General features: G+C 37.1%; 1 protein-coding gene across 1 annotated transcript in view; it reads right to left on the reverse strand.

Moving 5' to 3' along the window:
• LOC116485948 (ATP-dependent translocase ABCB1-like) overlaps window positions 1–19,272 on the reverse strand; it is a 42,131-nt gene that overhangs the window by 19,820 nt on the left and 3,039 nt on the right. The window contains exons 3-15 of the mRNA XM_032181792.1: window positions 18,574–18,721; window positions 17,342–17,435; window positions 14,925–15,116; window positions 14,440–14,611; window positions 13,424–13,548; window positions 11,342–11,513; window positions 9,623–9,736; window positions 8,172–8,282; window positions 5,513–5,638; window positions 5,123–5,326; window positions 4,662–4,832; window positions 1,578–1,739; window positions 381–545 (exon numbers count right to left, since the gene is read on the reverse strand). Of these exons, the coding sequence (XP_032037683.1) occupies window positions 381–545; window positions 1,578–1,739; window positions 4,662–4,832; window positions 5,123–5,326; window positions 5,513–5,638; window positions 8,172–8,282; window positions 9,623–9,736; window positions 11,342–11,513; window positions 13,424–13,548; window positions 14,440–14,611; window positions 14,925–15,116; window positions 17,342–17,435; window positions 18,574–18,721 (1,956 nt within the window). The remainder of the gene's footprint in view (window positions 1–380; window positions 546–1,577; window positions 1,740–4,661; window positions 4,833–5,122; window positions 5,327–5,512; window positions 5,639–8,171; window positions 8,283–9,622; window positions 9,737–11,341; window positions 11,514–13,423; window positions 13,549–14,439; window positions 14,612–14,924; window positions 15,117–17,341; window positions 17,436–18,573; window positions 18,722–19,272) is intronic.

The following is a 19,272-nucleotide window of genomic DNA, read 5'->3' on the forward strand; positions in this document are numbered from 1 at the left end:
CATTATATTACTCAGTTAAACTATTTTGAGTACCACAACAAAATTCATTTTGGTTTCAAGGGAAAAGAATTTTCCATAGAATCCTTTTTCACACAGAATCACAGAATCACAGAATTTCTAGGTTGGAAGAGACCTCAAGATCATCGAGTCCAACCTCTGACCTAACACTAACAGTCCCCACTAAACCATATCCCTAAGCTCTACATCTAAACGTCTTTTTTTTGTGTGTTATTTTGTCATTTTACGAGTCTTTAACCAGACATGTAGGCTCTCTTCATACATTACGATAAAAAGTTACTCCCTGTTTAGTGGAATCAGGTTCCTTTCTTGTCCCATTAGTTATGGAAAACACATGCAAATAAGAATACAGAGAGACTCACAAGCTGAACAGCTTTTACATCAAGTTCATCATTCTGTATTCTGAACCTTATGCTTTTCCGAGTGGACTGTCTTTTCTGTCCAGTCAGTACTGATCCATTCAGTGTCTTTTCTGAGACACTGGGTACATTACCTTCTTCCTGTAACTGATCTTCAGTTCCTGCTGTCTGAAATGAAACACAGCATGAGACTAAAAATCATTTTTGGCCACATTAATGATGAACAGTTCTAAATAAAAACAACAATTTCTTGTAAGTAAATGGAATATTGAAAAGAACTGAGTAATTAAAAAAAGCCATAAGCAAGTACTGAAGTTTCATTAATACTTCTCTATACTCAGTGAAAAAAAAAAAAAAGAACATTAACACATGAAAGGAGAAAAATTTTAGCCATAGAGATTTTTTTGCATTTGTTGTCATGTTAAACTGTTCTGACAACATATAGGAGAGTTACATTAGGCATAACTGAAAAAAAACACACATGTGGAAAAGCCTTTTTAAAATATAAAAATATGAAAAAGCAGAAGAAAGATTGAGAGATAATGAAAATATCCAAGGTAGACCCTGTCTGTATAACACAACTTCAGGAGCCTGAGTCACTAAGATGCTAGTGATTTGGAAAAGTACTTGTATAAGAGTTTGCATTTTCACAATAAGGGTGGCGAGGCGGTTGGGTGGTGGGTGTGGAGTTTCCATCCTTGGAGGTATTCCAGACCCGAAGAAAATGGCCCTGACAACTTGCTTAGACTTCAGAGCCCTCCCTACATTTAGAGGGAGTTGGACTAGACGAACCACCAATGTCCCTTAACCTGATTTATTTTATAATTCTCTGATTTGGAAAATGAATCTGAGAATTTATCAGACCCAGAAGCGCATTTTTACCACGATCTTCATTTTCACCTTCTCACATACTTTATTTTCAATGTCACACATGAAAGAGAAAGAAATTTTGGTCATAATTCCTGTAATTCACAGGTTTGAATTAAAATCATACGTTTCACTTTTGCTTCTTTTTCCTGTTTTGAAGTTTAATACTCTTCAGAGAATAGTGTTTTTTGTTTTGTTTTGTTTTGTTTTCTTCTCTAGACTTACTCCACTGAGAAAACACCGCAAAGCTTTTGGGAGCAATTCAATCCAGCCAAGTCAATAGCACACAGTATGATGCAAGCTGTGAAACAAAAATAATAATGAAAAACCTACCTGCATATTAACAAGTTTGTAGTAAACTCCCTTCTGTTCCATTAATTCATCATGTGTCCCTTGTTCTGTGATGACACCATTTTCAAAAGCAGCTATAAGATCTGCATTTCGAACTGTTGACAAACGGTGAGCAATCACAAGTATAGTGCGTCCCTTCCTGATCTGCAGAAAGCATAATGGTGGCTTCACATTAGCGTTATCAGGTACATTTAGTATTTCCCATCTTCATACTAGGGTTCAAGAAAATATTTTAACTGAAAAAAAAATTGCCATGGAAATGGCATTGAAGTAAAGATCAGAATTTTCAATTGAGAAATGCTGAATTTCAGCATACTTTTCAGTTCCTCTGAGATAAACTAAAGCAAAAATGTAATTTCAGTGAAATACTGGAAACCATATTTTATTTGAGAATATAAATTAAAGTACTCTGGCTTTGCATGTCAGACTGTCCATTTATAAACATAAATATATGAACTTTCTAAACTGCCCACTCAATATGCTTTCAGGTTACATATCCAGCTTTTACTAAAAAAAGACTACCATTAAGCATGTCAGTGACAATTCTGTTTCAGAGCATTTCACAAGTATTAAAAAATTATCACTTACACAGCAATTTTGCTTGCTCTAAATTACTTGTTTGACTAAATTGAAAATATTTCTCTAAAATTGTACTTAAGAATATGATTTCTTCTATTGCCATGTCATTTTTACACCTTTTGAACTACTCACTAATAGTAAAATAAATCCCACAGGTATCCAATTTGACACAACAAAGATGTTTTTCCGAGCACATTTTAACACTGTGCTGTGGGATAAATTGGTATTAATAGCTAATAACCCAACAAGTGAATCCGAGCTTTATATTATTTAGTTTAAAAATTATCTGCTATGATAGTGTTTTAAAACTGTTTTACAATTAAGAAATAAAGGTGAAAACTTTTTTGTGTGTGGAGTATTCTTGAAAGCACTTCCAACTAAATCTGACATCTTAATATTGCTACGAGACCTGGAAGTTACATCCATTTAAACTATCCTATAAGAAATGGTACACATTTTCTTGGTAGTCCGAAAGCTTCATTATTTCTGCGATTATGTTTAATGGTTAAAAACACATCAACATGTGGAATAAAAGCAAGCTAATAGCCTTAATCAAAAAAAGGAGAATCCTCCACCCACAGAACAGTAAACAGATTCAGCAGAGGCTTAGTGAAGCCTGTAGGGAACAGCAGTCTACTCTAGATCTGATGTAAGCCTTCTGTAGTGGTATGTGCCCAGCACAGAGAGAGAAAAAGAACACAGAAGGAAGACAAATGAATACTGGGCACACAACAGCTTAGCTTTGTCTTGCTTAACATCAGCAATCTCAGAACTAGTCTAGTCTGAGCAAGTCTTTCTGTTATGCTCTGCCAGACACATCAACAGGGAGTTTCATCTCATCATATGACATTTTAAAGATAGGTTGGAGAGGTTGGAGGCTAAGTAACTTGTTTAAACTAGCTGTATAAGTTTTATATTGCAGCAGTCGTCTTGATCGGCTGTTCTCTGCCCTCCTGTCTCTGGGATTCACTTTATAGGCCATGGGCTGGCAAAAAGTCCCTGAGCACTTGTGGTGGTTTTACCCAGCTGGGCAGCCAAGCTCCACAACTGCTTTCTCACTCCCCTCTTCAAAAGAATAGCGGGGAAGAAGAAAGTATGCTGGACAGTAAAGAACTGCTCACAGGTTGAGGTAAGGATAATTTAATTAAAGAGAAATGGAAGAGGGGAAAATAAAAAATAAAAATCAAAAAACAAAAGCACGCAAAGACCACATGGAAACACAGAGAGAAGGAAAAAATGTTCACTTCTTCCCATCAACTAGCGATGTTCAGCCACATGCTGGGAAGCAGGCCCTCAATATGCATAGTGGTTGTCTGGAAGGACAGACGTCTTCATAATGAGAGCGCCCCCTCTCCTTCCCCTTTCCCACCTTTTACTGCTGAGTGTGACACCATATGGTATGGGATATCCATTTGGTTGGTGCCTAGCTGCCCTGCTGATGTTCCCTCCCCACTTCTTGCCCACGCCCAGACTGCTGGCTTTTGGAGAAGGGTTGGAGGGAGTCTTGGTGCAGTGCCAGTGCAGTAGACAAAACACTGGTGTGATACCACTGCTGTTCTAGTAACAAGTGCAGAGCACTTGTATGGGCCACTACAGAGAAAGATAACTCCAGCCCAGGCAGACCCTGTACAGCACGCCAGGTATCATCATTTCACAGAGCATAGTGAATTACCAGAAATGAGGATAAGCAGACAGAGAGCCTAACTCACTGAAACTGGTGTTAAGTGTCCAAGCAAAAATTAACAGACTAAAATAAGTCTGCAGATGAGAATGTGGATTCTGTTGTCTGACTCTCCCAGACACAGCCCTGCACAGTGGGTAAAGAGCATATGGAGATAAAATGCTTTCTGAAGATCTTGTCCATGGATAAACTGTGATCCATGCTGAAAATGTTTATGCAATGATGGTAATTTGTCTTTACACAGAGGATGGTAAGCTTAGATGCATAATGAGAAAAAGAAACAGAGGAATAAAAAAAAGCAAAACCAAAAACATTGTGGTTGATTCAGCCTGAGGAATAGGTGGAACTATTTTGTAAACAGTTCACACAGTTGCTTAGAGCAGACAACAAGAAATACAGGGTTGGCTATTTTAAATTTATTATTATTATTATTATTTTTTCATTTCTCTAGGTATTATAGAAGCCAGGTCTAGACAGCAGCCAACACATAGAAGCCTCTCATGAAGATACAGTCAAGCTGGTTTTGAATTACTTTGCTAGATATTAATAACAACATAGCCCATTCCTGCTCAGGAATATTCTGCTTAGTCTGCACTGAGCTCTTTACTGCTCCAAAGACTAAAGCTTGTTTGGGAAAGCCTGCTGCAGTGCAGTCCTACCCATTATGTCACTAACTCCCTGGGCAATTATAAACCACTTCCCAGTCTTTGAATGAGCATAAATTATTTGCAAATTCAGGCAATTACCTTACACTTTTTAGGAGTCTCTATTTCTTGCAGCTCTTTAAACAAACGAGCAGTACTGACCTTGTCAAGTGCTGCCTGCACAACTGATTCACTCTCAGTATCCAAAGCTGACGTTGCCTCATCAAGCAGAAGAATTTTAGGATTGCGAACCAGAGCTCGGGCAATTGCTATTCTTTGCTTCTGGCCTCCGCTCAGCTGTGCCCCTCTTTCTCCAACCATGGTTTCAAACTTCTACAAGACAACCACACACGGTTGAACAACAGTCAGTGGCATGGTCCTTTCACCATGCAATGTAGGCAATGTAGGCAAAAGGCAATGTAAAGAAAGGGCACATCTCCCTTAGTAACCCCTGTATGTCAAAACTAACATTCTTCTCAAAAGTTATGAGGAAGCTCTGCATAGCTCTGCATATTCACAGCTCTGGGAACAGCTTCCTCAGCTAAGGAGAATCCCTCCTAAGGAACTCTTTGGTGTGAGTAGGTTGAAGGGAAATTATTTCAGCAGGACAGCAGCTTGCTTACCTTGGGTAGCTTCATGATGAAATCATAAGCGTTAGCTTCCTTGGTAGCTTTCTCAATTTCTTCCATGGTGACATCCTCTTGGCCATAGCGAATATTTTCTGCAATGGTAGTAGCAAAGAGCACGGGCTCCTGATTCACCACACCAATAATCTCCCGCAGATATCTTACATTCAAGGTCTTAATATCCTGCCCATCAATGGTAATCTAAAGAAAGGAAGTGGACACAACCCATTTACTAAGCGTTCTGGTCAAGGACTCTCTCTCCCCAGGCTGGCACATGGCTTTTGATGGGAGACTTGACTATGTCATTTGATCAAGGGCAATGAGACCAGAAGCTGACTTTGAACAACTGTGACACACAGAGCAGTCATCTGGCTTGAGGTGTCTTACCGTGCCTTCCTTGGGATCATAAAATCTCTGGATGAGCTGAACAGTTGTACTTTTCCCACAGCCACTGCCACCAACCAGGGCTACTGTCTGGCCACAGTTGACCTTGAGATTCAAGCCTTTAAGTATCTGTGTGCATAAGAAAGTTTGACCAAAGCATAGCAGCATGTAAAAATGTCAGCATAAATTTGAAGAAACTCTAAAGACTACAGTAAAATATCCTTCATGTTTACAGAATAGCCTGGTACATTCCTTTATTTGGCAGTTTAAGTCAGGTTTTATTGCACTGATACATCAATATATTTGTTATATCTTTGTGTATGTAGTAGTACCCCTATTTATCAAGTCGTTACCCTTCCTAGAACATTTATCATAAAAGCTAGTAGAGGAATTACAATATAGGGCACTTGGGTGAACCCAGGGTTATTATTTTGTTTTCCTGTCAGTTTTTGTATCTGCCATGAAATTTCTGTATTATAACTCATTTCAAGTAAAAATAAAATAAAATAAAAAAATGCTCTACCTACATACATGAAAGATCAGCACATTGATGATATAGTTAGGTATTACCCCAATATATATCATTACTATGGGTATGGCCAAACACTGTAATTATAATTTAAGAATGCTGTAATTCTTTCTTATTTTGGCACGACATTGCTGTTCTGTTAGTGCCAGCAATGCTGATAAAACCCTTATATGTCTGCAGTCATAACGTTTGCTGCACAGTGGTGATTTTTCAGTTTTGAATACATTCACATGGTGTTTAAAATAATAGCAGCTCCCACCAACAGAATTCTTAACTTTCCTATTATCAAGAGATTGGAACTAGTATTGAAAAGTTAAATAATTTTGTAAAATATCTCTGAAGTAGGTAATGCCATAGGGTTAAAATATTGATTATCAGAAATTCTGGGAAATTTTCTAAGAGACCGCTAGGTAAGAAAGGGGGAAAACTGCATTTGAAGTTGTGGAAGGAGTGGCTTGTAGTTTGTGGAGTTTCACTGTACTGTGAAGAGATTGTTCTTTCTGCTCCTCTCTTCAAAATGCAGCATTTCACACCAATTGCAAAAGTGATGGTCTGCTTTTCATGCAGATGTACTCACTCAGAGAGGTGGCAAAAGCACCAACAATCACTGAAGCTATAGAGCTTACATTGCTGTTGGCCTATGGTAGCTTTTCTTTGTAGCTTTCTGTAGAAGTTCAAGAGTCAGAGAGACATCTATAAACCCCTTTGTAATGGGGAACTTCTGTCTTGGATATTTCTTTTTCAGTTACCAATGAAAAAGAACTCATAGTTTTGTATTCACATATTTGCATAGCACTTCATATTATTTCACGCAGAAGTAATCCAGTAGGAAGCTCTCAGGAGGGAGTTCTTAATTTAAAAGAAGAGGGAGAGTTGAAATTTTATTAATTTTGAGCTAAAATGTATCTGTGACAACAAGAAGTCTGGCAATGTCATTGCACACAAAGATTTGCTCAGTGTCTTGGGCAAGTTTTGAAGCCCCTTTTGGTGAATGGTTTCTGCAGCTATCTACTGGGATAAATTCCTACCCATTGATATCACACACATCTGCACAAGTTTAGGAATGCACAGTGAGGTCTGTTAGGCACTACACTCTTAGACCCTACTATAGTCAGTAGGCTGTATGCAACAGTGTTTTCACTAATGCAATATGTTTCCTTGCATCTTCTGGTTTGTTCATCATTCTCATTCTCCTTTGTTGTGCAATGTCCTTCACCCTTCATCCCCATGATTAAAGATCTAAAAAGGTGACCTCTGTAATAGAGGAAGAAGTAAAAAACCCAGCCCTTCTCTAATACTAGATTACTATTCTCATGGAATTCTGTATCAAAATGTTTGTCTTCACTGTCTTTGTATTGATTCTAATGGCAACTAATATAAGTACCAAATTATTTCAATTATCTCTTCAGTAACTTGCAAGCTGCAATATTTTTTGTTTCTTTCAAAGCTGCCTAAGGAAGCCCTATTCTTCTCTGTCTTCACAGTCTACCTGAACAAGATGGGAACAAATCCCTTTTTAGAGATCAGTGAAAATAGACTTCCTTCACACTGGAATAGAGACTTATTTTCCAAGACATTCTTAATAAATGTATTTTCAGAAATTGTTCAGACCTCTTCTATCCCCAGATAATTGCATCAAGACATACCTTAGTGAAAGCTCTCAAACAAAACTCTCTGGTGGGGCAGTTTTTGCATTGTAAATGCAAGAAAATAAGTGTTAGATCTGCTGCCAATTTTTCAGATAAATACTTCTAACTGACTTACAGTGTGAACAATCTGGAAGATCAGTATACCATTATTACATTTTTACTGCATTAAACTAAGCATTCGTATGATTAATGTTTTTCATTGTATTTATGAATTATATTTATTATTATAGTTTCGAATTATTAGGGCATCCAAGCTTTAGTGCAAGTTTCATATAGCCATACTTTATTTATTTATAAAACAAACAAACAAGAAAAGGTGCTCTTAATTAAGTTAACTACACTGCTCTGGCTAAAACAGATATTGGTTCTAGATAAGAATTTTCCTTATTTCTAGGAGTCTTATTTTCTTAATTATAACAACTGGTTTTCCCTGAGACAATCAGGTTATCGTAAGTGGAATCTGAATCGCGTCCATGTGTAATACCTGAATATCTGGCCTAGCAGGATAATTGAAGTAAACATTTTTGAATTCCAAAGTCCCTTTAACATGGTCCAGTTTATAGCCAGCATTGGATGAACTGTCAATTTGAGGTTCCTGTGCAGAATAACAGGGCAAGAAAAGGGAAAACAACAAAAACATTTAGATTTCTAATGACATTTTAGCATGATACAGGGCTGTGAAATCTTTGATGTCAATGTTACCATACAACAAGGCATACATAGCAAGCCTCATTACAACGCAGCAGAGCAAAAATAACTACTTAACAAATGCAAGAAGCTGCCAGTGCAGGTCTTTGGCAAATCTGTCTGCTCTACTCTGTGCACATGTGGCCTCACCTTGAGTACTGCATGCAGTTGGGCACTACAATATACGGAGGACATAAAACTATTAAAGTGTCCAAAGGAGGGCTATAAAGATGGTGAAGGGTTTGGAGGGGAAGACATATGAGGAGCAGCTGAAGTCTCTTGGTTTGTTTAGCCCAGAGAAGAGGGGACTGAGAGGAGGCCTCATGGTGGCCTGCAGCTCCCTCAGGAGGGGAGCAGAGGGGCAGGCGCTGAGCTCTGCTCTCTGGGGACAGCGACAGGACCCGAGGGAACAGCATGGAGCTGGGACAGGGGAGGGTCAGGCTGGGGTTAGGAAAAGGTTCTGCACCCAGAGGGTGGTCAGGCACTGGGACGGGATCCCCAGGGCAGTGGTCACAGCACCAAACCTGCCAGAATTCAAGAAGCATTTGGACAACACTCTCAGATACACGGTTTGGTTTCTGTGTGGCCCTGTGTGGAGTCAGGAGTTGGACTTGATGATCCTTGTGGGACCCTTCCAACTCAGGATATTCTGTGGTTCTAGGAGATAGTAGCTGTAGCAGTATTAAAATGGATAGGGAACTACGTTTTTGTGCATTTAATTTTATTGCAGCACAGAACAGTTCAGAATCAGGCGTATGTCTGCACTAATATGCAAAGGCATAGATGCAATTTATATTGACAACAGAGGACTAATTTTAAAATAGCATTGCTGTAACTATGATACTCTAACATCAAAATGAGTGTAGCCCCTTGCAGCCACTGAAGTCTGTAACAGACATCTGGTAACTAACTCTTACAGTTCAAATTAATCCTTTTCAGTCAGGGTGCCCTTGTCACTGTTATCTTAGTTAGTTACTTGAGTTAGCATGGATATAATTTATTTTTCTTCTTTAACTTGGTTTTCTGAACTACCAGGTTAAAAAAATAACAGGCAGAAATTTACATCTTGGACATTTAAAAGTTCACATCACAGTATTTAGATGCTTGTCCTGCATCTAAGACTGTTATGTAGAATTTTTAGATGTTAAGATATTGCATCCACAATTGTTTGGGATTGATAATTTTGTATTCAGAAAAGAAGTCATATGTTCAATATTTTCAAATGATAGCCATGGCAAAGATACTCACATTGTCTATAATACTGAAGATTGCATAGGCAGCTCCTCTTGCATTAGCAAATGCCTCCATGCTTGGTGCACTAGATCCAACCCCAAAAGCTCCAAGTAATATAGAAAAAAAGATCTAACAACAAAACAAAACATACAAAAACAAACAAACAAACAAACAAAAACACATAATACACAGATGGAATTCTTTTAGATAGCTTCATTTATCTGAGAATATTTGCTATCCTTCCTTCAAGTAGATTCATGCAATATGAAGAAGTCTAAAATCAAAACTGCAATTAAAAAGTGGTAATCATTTAAACAAAACGTAAACATTTATAGGAAAAAAAGAATTTTCAAGATCACTCTAAAATTTTCCTGTTTCACAACTGGCCCATAAAGAGACTATTGTGAGTTTCTGATGGCTGGGGTTCTTCCTGAGAGTGACAATAAGATGTTTCCAATTCCACCCGAGGAAAAACTGGCCAACAATTACTTCTATGGTTAAACACACACACACACAAAATCTTTCTACCTTCATATGACATAAAAACATGGGTAATCTAACCCAAAAGTTAAAGACATAGTATTCCACTCCAATGTACTACCAGCAAGAATAGAAACAAAGATCTGAGGAAACTGGAGATTTCTTCATGTGAAACTAAAATTGTTTGCCACATCAAAAGCAGACTCTAATTTTTCAGCCTTGGGCTTGACATTTTGTTTCTCTGAACACATACTTATTGTTTCTCTGAACACATGCAACTGTACCACTCATTTCAGATGTTGGGAATAAATGTCCATTTGCATTTTATCTTAATCAGATCTAAGTATTAAGCAAACCTTGCATTACAGTGGGAGTTCTTAGTTACCCAGAGGAAGTGACAGTGAGAATGGATTTCTGCAAGGACCAGCAACAACCCTTTTTCTTCAGTCAGGTACTGCTTACATTAAAGCAAAGCTCTTTTCCAACTGTTTTCTGCAGGGTATTGGTAGTACAAACTCACCTGCCTGACTTTGCCCTGAGGTGGGCAAAACGAATTTACACACTTGGTCACAAGTGAAAACAATTAAATGAGCTGCTCCTCTTAGGTTTAAGCACATGGCACCTGACTGTAGTGGAGTGGATGGCTTCAAGAGATGCTGACATAGCAGAGATATAAACTTGTTAGCAGGAAGGTGGTGACTGGGATTACAACTTCCAACCACATTATCATATTCCGAGGTTTCCAACATAAGGTCCACCTTGACACCAGTGAAGATAATGACTTCAGGTCAGCCAACTGGGACCAAGACAGCATTTAATTTGTTATAAAACAAATTGTACCTGAAGCCTGGTCTATGTCTCCTGATTGGAACCTCCTGGCATAGACTCTGGATCCTAGAAATCAAACCTCAATCCCCTAGCAAAGACTCAGTGGGACTGAATACAAAAATAACAACTTCTAATTATTATTGATCCAAGCTAGCTTTTAACAAGGGACTTTCATGTGAGCGGTATTTATGTTGCTACCCAATTTACAGAAATAATCCATGACATTCAAAGCTATATATATATATATATATATATATATATATATATATATATATGTATATTTAATTTTATTTTGTTAACAGAGCTGAGAAAGTGAAAAATGCAGTTTGGAAACTAACTTCAACCTGACTCAAAATTTAAATAAGATTACACAGAATCAGCTCAATGCTCTTCATAAACCTTGTTCAGCTACTGGTGAATACTTACGGTAAAGACATTTCCGATTGTATAGTCATCAGAGAGTATTAAAGTGGTTCCATACCAGAAAGCCAATGCATATGATGCATATATCAGAAAGAAAGCAACGCCTATGGAAATATTGGCTGAAATAACTTTTTTGATACCGATGCGTTTGGCTTCTTCTAAATCTTTTTGGTATCTAAAAGAAAAGGCACAAAAAACAGACCATATAGGAAATTACTCTTCTTTATTTTTCTATGTATATTCATAAATTCTTCAAAGTAAATGTCCAAGTTATGCAAAATATTTTAGTAATCAAATCCTAAGAAAGACCTTGCTGTGAGTAGAGGAAAATGTATTGACTGTCCTTCATGTTGTGACAGATTGAGTTGATCTGCTCAGCCTGGACCATGTCCTAGATGACTGTAAAATGCTGTGGCAAAATGCTAAGCATCTGTAAACCTGTGATTTCTGGAATATTCCAAAGGCCAGCAAATATTTCCGATATCACAAGGAATATTGTTGCGTAAGTGTTGCAGTAAAGAAAGGAGAACTATATCTTACAGAATTAGATACATGATGTTGGGGATAAAGGTAAGAGAAGCAAATGAACTGCACTTTCATTAAATAAATGACAACAAATTTAAAGAATGGAGATGATCAGTGAAATGGAAAACTTATATTGTATAGGAAAATCAAAATAACTTTAATGGCCTAGCAAAATGACACGTGAGAGAGTTCATGATTTATTTCTATTATTAATACAGGAGAGTTAACCCATGGGAAGGAGCAACTAAAGCAAAAGTGCAGTGCTAGTACAGGAACAAACTAATAGATAGGAATTATGTGTACACTTTGATGGAAAGGGATGTTCAACCTTCAAACAGCCAGGTAGTAGAATAGCTTCTCTGCCTGCTGCAACAGAGTTAAGAAGACTGCTTGGTTTTAAAATGGATCTTTTATGCTTATTAGCAGGGGGAAGAAATGATACATTTGTTTACTACAGTAGCAGGCCCTGGTCTCTGTAACTTAGAAGGTCTTGTTTCTGGAAAGACATACATCACATTTGGTGCACCTCAATGTTGTAGGTGTCTGCCAAATGCTACAGTTACTAGAAATGAGCTTTTTTTAAACCATTGGTATGTTATGTATAAGATTTCCAGAATATGGAAAGGTCTACCCTTCTCTCTCTCTAAAAGTTGTAGAAGCACTATGAGATGACAGAGCATCATCAATTTGTTATTTTTTTCTGATTCTCTTTATTCCTTTCTTGTTGATTTATTGTTTCTTTTAGCAGCCACTAGCCCAGGATGAGATGGGCTTAGGAGATGCAGAATCTCAAGTACAAGATGAGTGAATGTGATAGAATTAATTTCCAATTTATAAAGATCTTTTTCACTGTCATAGGGTAGAATATTTTGCATTCATTAAGCATGTCACCATTATAATCTCCAGTCTACTGTTACACTGATGGAAAAAAAATGTGATATATATATCAGGATGCATAGCAGAAAAGTGTCTGACAAAGTGTTTTAAGGATGAGCAGGAAAAACAGTTGATGAGAGCTACAAGGGTGATAAACAGCACTGGGTAACCAAAGAAAGATGCTGTAGTGAACTGGGAAGCAAGGCATAGATGCCCAAAGAGCTTCCTTTAGCTGCCTGACTGTGAAACAGTGGTGGCTGGAACATAAAGGAGAAGCAAGGGATGGTGTGTTTTCTTTGAATGATACAAACATTACTGAACTTTGAATCTGAAAACTCCTGCCAGCTTTTGTGGTCATGATGATTAACTTTAGATAAAAGATCAAAAAGATGGCAAGAATGATGTTCTGTGGTCCAATATAAATAAATACATAACCTTTGTGTTATACTTGTCTTTTCTTGCCACATGCCTGATTTTTTTTGCTTTCAATTTTCACTAGGTGTATGAAGCCTGAAATACGACATACACAGAGATGCATGCACTCTCTTCCCAAAAAGTATCTGATGATGCTTTATGAAACTAATGCAAAATGAAAAAATAAAATTCAGCAGCAAAGACAAAAAATAAAAATCTCTTCAGTCACTATTATAAAAACAGCCAACAAATGGAATTTTTTTTTCTCACCTTTCAGTTTCTTTCCTCTGTCCTCCAAATGCTACCACAGTTTGAATTGCTGCCAGAACTTCCTCTGCAACAGCTCCTGCTTTTGCATATGCAGTCAGTTCTTTGTTAGTGAATGCAGAAATTATCTGTGTGGAAGAAAAATCATTTAACTTTCCTGTTCAAACAAAAACAGAACCAGCACAATCACTGTACTGATTTATTTGAATACCATTTTTTTTTTTTAAACTGAATTTCCTATCTACTTTTTATATTTTGAAAGACTTATAGAAGATTGCACATTTTAAATAGAGTTGTGATTTTCATCTTAAGTCTAAGGGCAAGGCTGCCCAGTGTCACTGTAATTCAATAGCCAGGTGTTACTTAACACCCTAATAACTCTTTCAAGGTAAACAAAGGCAATTACAGTTCTATAGAAGAAGTCTATTTCTCTCTCAGAATGGTCTGAGTTTACATCTCACGTGCTTTCAGTTGTTGTAAGTTGAGCAAGTGGCAAAGAGATCTGGAGCAGAGGTCATGGTCTGCTGGCTGCCTGACAATGTCTGCTCATGCCCATATTCTAACCCCAGAGGCAATGACCTCCTCACCTTGGGGTCAGAGCCTATGGACAGCCGTTACCCCAGGAAATCTGACTACTGCAGGCTCATTCCAGAACGTACCTGAGATGACCTCAGCTGTGCAATCTTACCTCATTTGTGTATTTATTGATCTTTACTGACAGTACTTGGATATTTTGGTGAAGTAGTCATGAAGACCAAGTGAAGAAGGCAAAGGTACTGCTTATTTACCCTTTCATACGAGGGCATACTTAAACAAAGTTTACAGTAGTATAGCAGTACCCATGGAGGAAGCAATGTACTTTTTCAACTACACCAGTGCCATGAGACACAACTTTCTGCATGTAGGCAAGGTCAAAGTTCACTAAGACCCAGAATACATTTTTTAAGTCTTCAAATACCAAGTGGAGTTATGGAAATTATAGCCTACCAGTTTATTGAAAATTCACACTTTTTGCCTACCTTTGCCCAGATAGCTGAAGAGAAGCCCAGAACTGGACTGAATGCCAAGATCACAAGTGTTAATTTCCAGCCTTTTGTAAAACCAACTATAAATCCAGTGAAAAATGTAGCCACTGACTGAAAGAACATCCCTATTTTTTCCCCTATTCCTTCATTGATCTTGGAGATGTCACTGGAAAAAAACAAATGATATCCAAACGAGTAAGAAAGCATGGAAACCACAGCCATGAATTCTTTAGATACACCCACTTCGTCAGTATTTCTTTATGTTTCTAACACCTGAAGTTTAACATAGCTTCAAGTTTGCAGCCACGGAGCACTTGGGGCAGTATTCTCCAACATCTCTGTTTCTCAGGATCCATATAAATGACTGTATAGCTTATAGAGGAGTTTAATGAGGTGAAATATCATTCTTTTGATGGAAGTATTACAACTGATTTGTGATAGAACAAATAGTTAGCAACTAACTGTTATTTAATACTTACTCTACAATTCTAGAGTTCAATTCGCCCACATCATTTACATCAAACCATCCAATCTCCTGTCTCATTACAGCATGAAAAAATTCGTGTCTGATTCTTTTTATTTGCCTGCCAGCAGCTAGTGTCCAGAATGAAACTTGAATGTAGGCAGCAAAAAGAACACAAGCTCCTATTCCAGAATAATAATACGCATATCTGAAAGGAAACAAAAAGGAGATTTACAGCTGAGTTATACTGCAAACAGGACTCAGAATCACACAGAATCACAGAATTGTCTAGGTTAGAAGAGACCTCAAGATCATCATGTCCAACCTCTGACCTAACACTAACAAGTCCTCCACTAAACCATATCACTAAGTTCAACATCTAAATGTCTTTTAAAGACCTCCAGGGATGGTGACTCCACCACTTCCCTGGGCAGCCTGTTCCAATGCCTAACAACCCTCTTGGTAAAGTTCTTCTTAATATCCAACCTAAAACACTCCTGGTGCAACTTTAGCCCGTTCCCCCTTGTCCTGTCACCAGGCACATGGGAGAACAGACCAACCCCCACCTCACTACAGCCTCCTTTAATGTACTTCTAGAGGGCGAGTACGCCAGTCCAAGCCACAACTCCTAGAGATAGCTTATAATTCAGTTCCTTATATGAGCATTCAAAAGAACACAGAAGGCTCTTACAACTACCTGCTATTTCTCTTATATTTAATGAATATTTTAAAAGTTATTTCAGAGTCAAATGTCAGGTTTTATATACTACTTATCTATTATACCACTTTCAAAAATTAACACAAAGATTTTAATTTAAAAATTAATGGCTCAAAGTCCACAAAAACAAAGATAATAAAAACAGGTTTAGAATGACATATTTACTCTTAAAAACACTTCCCACAATGAATGAAAATTAACAGTGGGATTTTAAAGATGCTTAAGCAATGTAAAAACAAAAGTTACTGTTGGGGATATCCACTTTCATTTAATTAAGTCAGGATTTGACTTCATTACTGAATTTTAATCGTTTGTATGCTATTATCATTTAATTGCTTTGTTTAATCTTATTTGAGAAATTTTAGCTTGATTTTAAAATGTGTGTGCATTTCTAAGGAAAAATAATGAAATTAACGTCTAGATACCATTTATGTAATCAAAACTAAATAAGGCTCCACATGTACAAAAAAAAAAAAAAAGAAAAAAGAAAAAGAAGAATAAAATAAAGAGGAAAGCTATCCTATGTACTTTGTTACAAATGATTGCCAAAGATGTTTTATTTGTGATTGCAATTAAAATTAATTGTGAATGCAATTAAAATATTATCATATTTAAACCGAAAAATATTAGTAATAAATTAATAAAATAAATAAATTAGTAATAAAGAGCTTAATGAGTGCTGAATGTTCTTAATCATTGCCAGCATAATAAAAGAAGCTACAAAAAACAGCAAAACTGGGAGGAAGAAAACAGGTTCTGACATTTGTTTGAATGCGTAATTTATGACAACACACAAGAGATTTTAATTCTGGTCCAGAATCCCTATGAACTGTGGTTATTTCACAATATCATTGGTAAAAATTAAACAGAAAATAAAAATACATTACATTGTGAATTACTTGCTTAATGGTAATTGTTGAGAAAGTTACGTCTTAGATTTTGCCAGATTTTTTGCATAACAAATATGGCCATATTTATGTTTAGATTCCAGTACCAGAATTTAGCCTCTTTTTTTTTTTTTTTTTTTTTTTTTTTTTTTTAAATCAACAATTCCTAATTCTTATCCTGCATAGTGGGGTTCTTGTTTGTGCAACAAGAGTAGAATTTACTGTCTGTGATTACATACTGCCTTCAAGGAGCAGGCCGTCACAGCTTATTTTTCAAAACAAACACCCTTCCTTGAGGTTGAACAAAAAGATTTATTTTCCCCCTTTGGAAAGAGACATGACTAAACAGGAGCTGGGGTTTTAAAAAAAAATAGAAAACTGAAGCAGAAGGAAAACCCAAATAGGGCAAAAAATTAAGAAAGAAGAGGTAGGGCATAAGGGCTGAGAGGGAAGGTGATGACCACAACCTCCCCAGCTGTTAGCCTGGAAGTTGCACAGAGAATGACACAATGAGGTCCTACAGCCCCTACTTGCAAATCATTGGTGCTTGACACCTTAGAAGACTGTGAAAAACACCATTGGACTAACACGAAACAGCTTGTCAATAAGTTTACTCAGACCACCTGTTGCATCGCAATCCTTATTTGAATTCTATCCAATAAAAAACCATTAAAAATACATGAGCAAAGTACTTGACCTAGTTTATATGTTTGTGTTATGAGCTCTGAAAATTTATTGGGCATTATATAAAAAGTATTTCTTTTACCAATTTCAAGTTTGTTGTCTTTTATCTGATAGCCGCAAAGTGAATGAAAACTTTACTATTACCTGGTCAATTCTTCCTCCAACTCTCCAAGCAGAGCATAAGAAAAAAAATCTGTAGAAAAATTCACTGATGTATGGTTTAAAAAAGAAAAAAATTCTGCAGAAAAAAAAAAAAAAGAGAGAAAAGCATATTAGTTATTTTTATTAAAAGACATGATAATAAATTCTTTCCATAAAATCTTATCATCACCATGCTGAAGATTAAGAGCTGTCAGCTACCTAGCACCTGACTATGACAGAAGTTTAAGATATTCAGCACATTACAAAGTATTTTCTGAAGCCAGAAGTGAAAATTCTCCCTCTAACATTAGAAACAGAGAATAAATAAATAAATAAATAAAATAAAACAACTCCCCCCCCCCCTCAAAAACAAACAAACAAACAAACAAACACCAAAACCCTAGCTAAATTCAGCTACTGTACAGTAGCCTAAATTCCACATTGGAACTGCAGTATTTTCTCTTGAATGTGTACTGATTTTAAGAATACTTATATAAATATTACACTGTATCCATAAAGCTCACCTTCTTAATAGTGCTCTGAAGTATTTTACAAATGTAGGTTCATAAATAACTAATGTTCAGAAAAATAACGAATATGGAATAAGGTATTTCCAATTGTCTAGGGTAAGCTTTTTTTTTTTTTTTCCTTTCAATTAATTCTTGTTGCCAGAGGTTAAAGATGTAATTAACTTGTATAGTGGATTGTCTACATGTGAAGCTAATCAGGACACGCAGTTCTGCAACATGCATTTGGCACTTCAATCTCAGAATAAATGTCAGAATAAATTTGGTAACAAGGCCTTTATTTACATATTTTAGCTTACATATTTCTTCAAGAACTGCTTCTGATTTCAAAGCATAGCATTACACATTTTCTGCCTTCTCTTTTTCTTTAGTCTTTCATCCATTTATTCAGTTCCTCAACTCCAACTGTAATACTTCAAAGTCTTTCCTTTAAAACTGATATAGCAGTTAATTAGCAGACTGTGTGGAACAGCCCAGAAAACTGGTTGGAGGAAATGTGGTACTGGTCAAAATTACAGCCCTGTTGATTCTCACAGTAGGAAGTGATCCAGTGATGCATCTGACCCACAGGGTACAGGCAAACGTCTTTCCTGGGAACCCTCAACAGCCTGAGGTGAGCTCCTAGTCTGTCCTTTCTTTTTCCCAAATATACCTCACTTATTGTTGTACAAAAGCCATATTTCACCAACACCAGCTAGGAGTATTTACCTGGATAAGTCATGTTTTCTGAAGTAATAAAACTATCTGTCATGTCACCAAAGACGATCATCATAATGGGGAGTCCTGCTCCATGGAGTATTGCCATGGTAGTACCCAGCACCATGAGGAATTTGTCCCGCCAGTCAGAGTATCGAAACTGAAAGTGGAAAAAGAACTGTGCTATAAACTTCTCTAATTACAGCAAATGCATGAGAGTGACAACATAGTGTTAACAATGCAGTTAAGAAGCTGTAGTAATACAGCACCTTGTTCCTGTCCCCATACTCCAAATGAGAAAGAAGAGAAAGAGAAAAATATGCAAAAATGTCTTGTTGCATATTTATGAATCCTCAGGTAAAACCGCAACTGCGTAGAAGAGAGAATGTGTTCAGCATCTTACAGCTCTTAAGTGGAACCCATGCCAGTATGCCCGGTCTGGAGTACTACTGGGAGATGCTTGCTTGTGGTGTGTCTGGCCTTGCTGCCAGAAAATAGGCAAGAGTGCTCTGACCAGGCAGCAGATGTGATTCCCAGTGGTACCCAACCCAAGAAGAAGAAAAGGATCAAATCTTTTTTCTCCCTCAACCTGTAGTGATGGTCTGAAAAGATATGGCTGTGAAATAATCCCTTAATTTAAGCAGTGCTCTTTGGTGTATAGGCAAGGTCCACAAGGTGCACCTTTGGCTGGGTGCTCCTTGAAGGAGGTTT

The sequence above is a fragment of the Aythya fuligula genome, chromosome 2 (genome assembly GCF_009819795.1).
Source record: "Aythya fuligula isolate bAytFul2 chromosome 2, bAytFul2.pri, whole genome shotgun sequence".
NCBI classification, from domain to species: Eukaryota; Metazoa; Chordata; class Aves; order Anseriformes; family Anatidae; genus Aythya; species Aythya fuligula.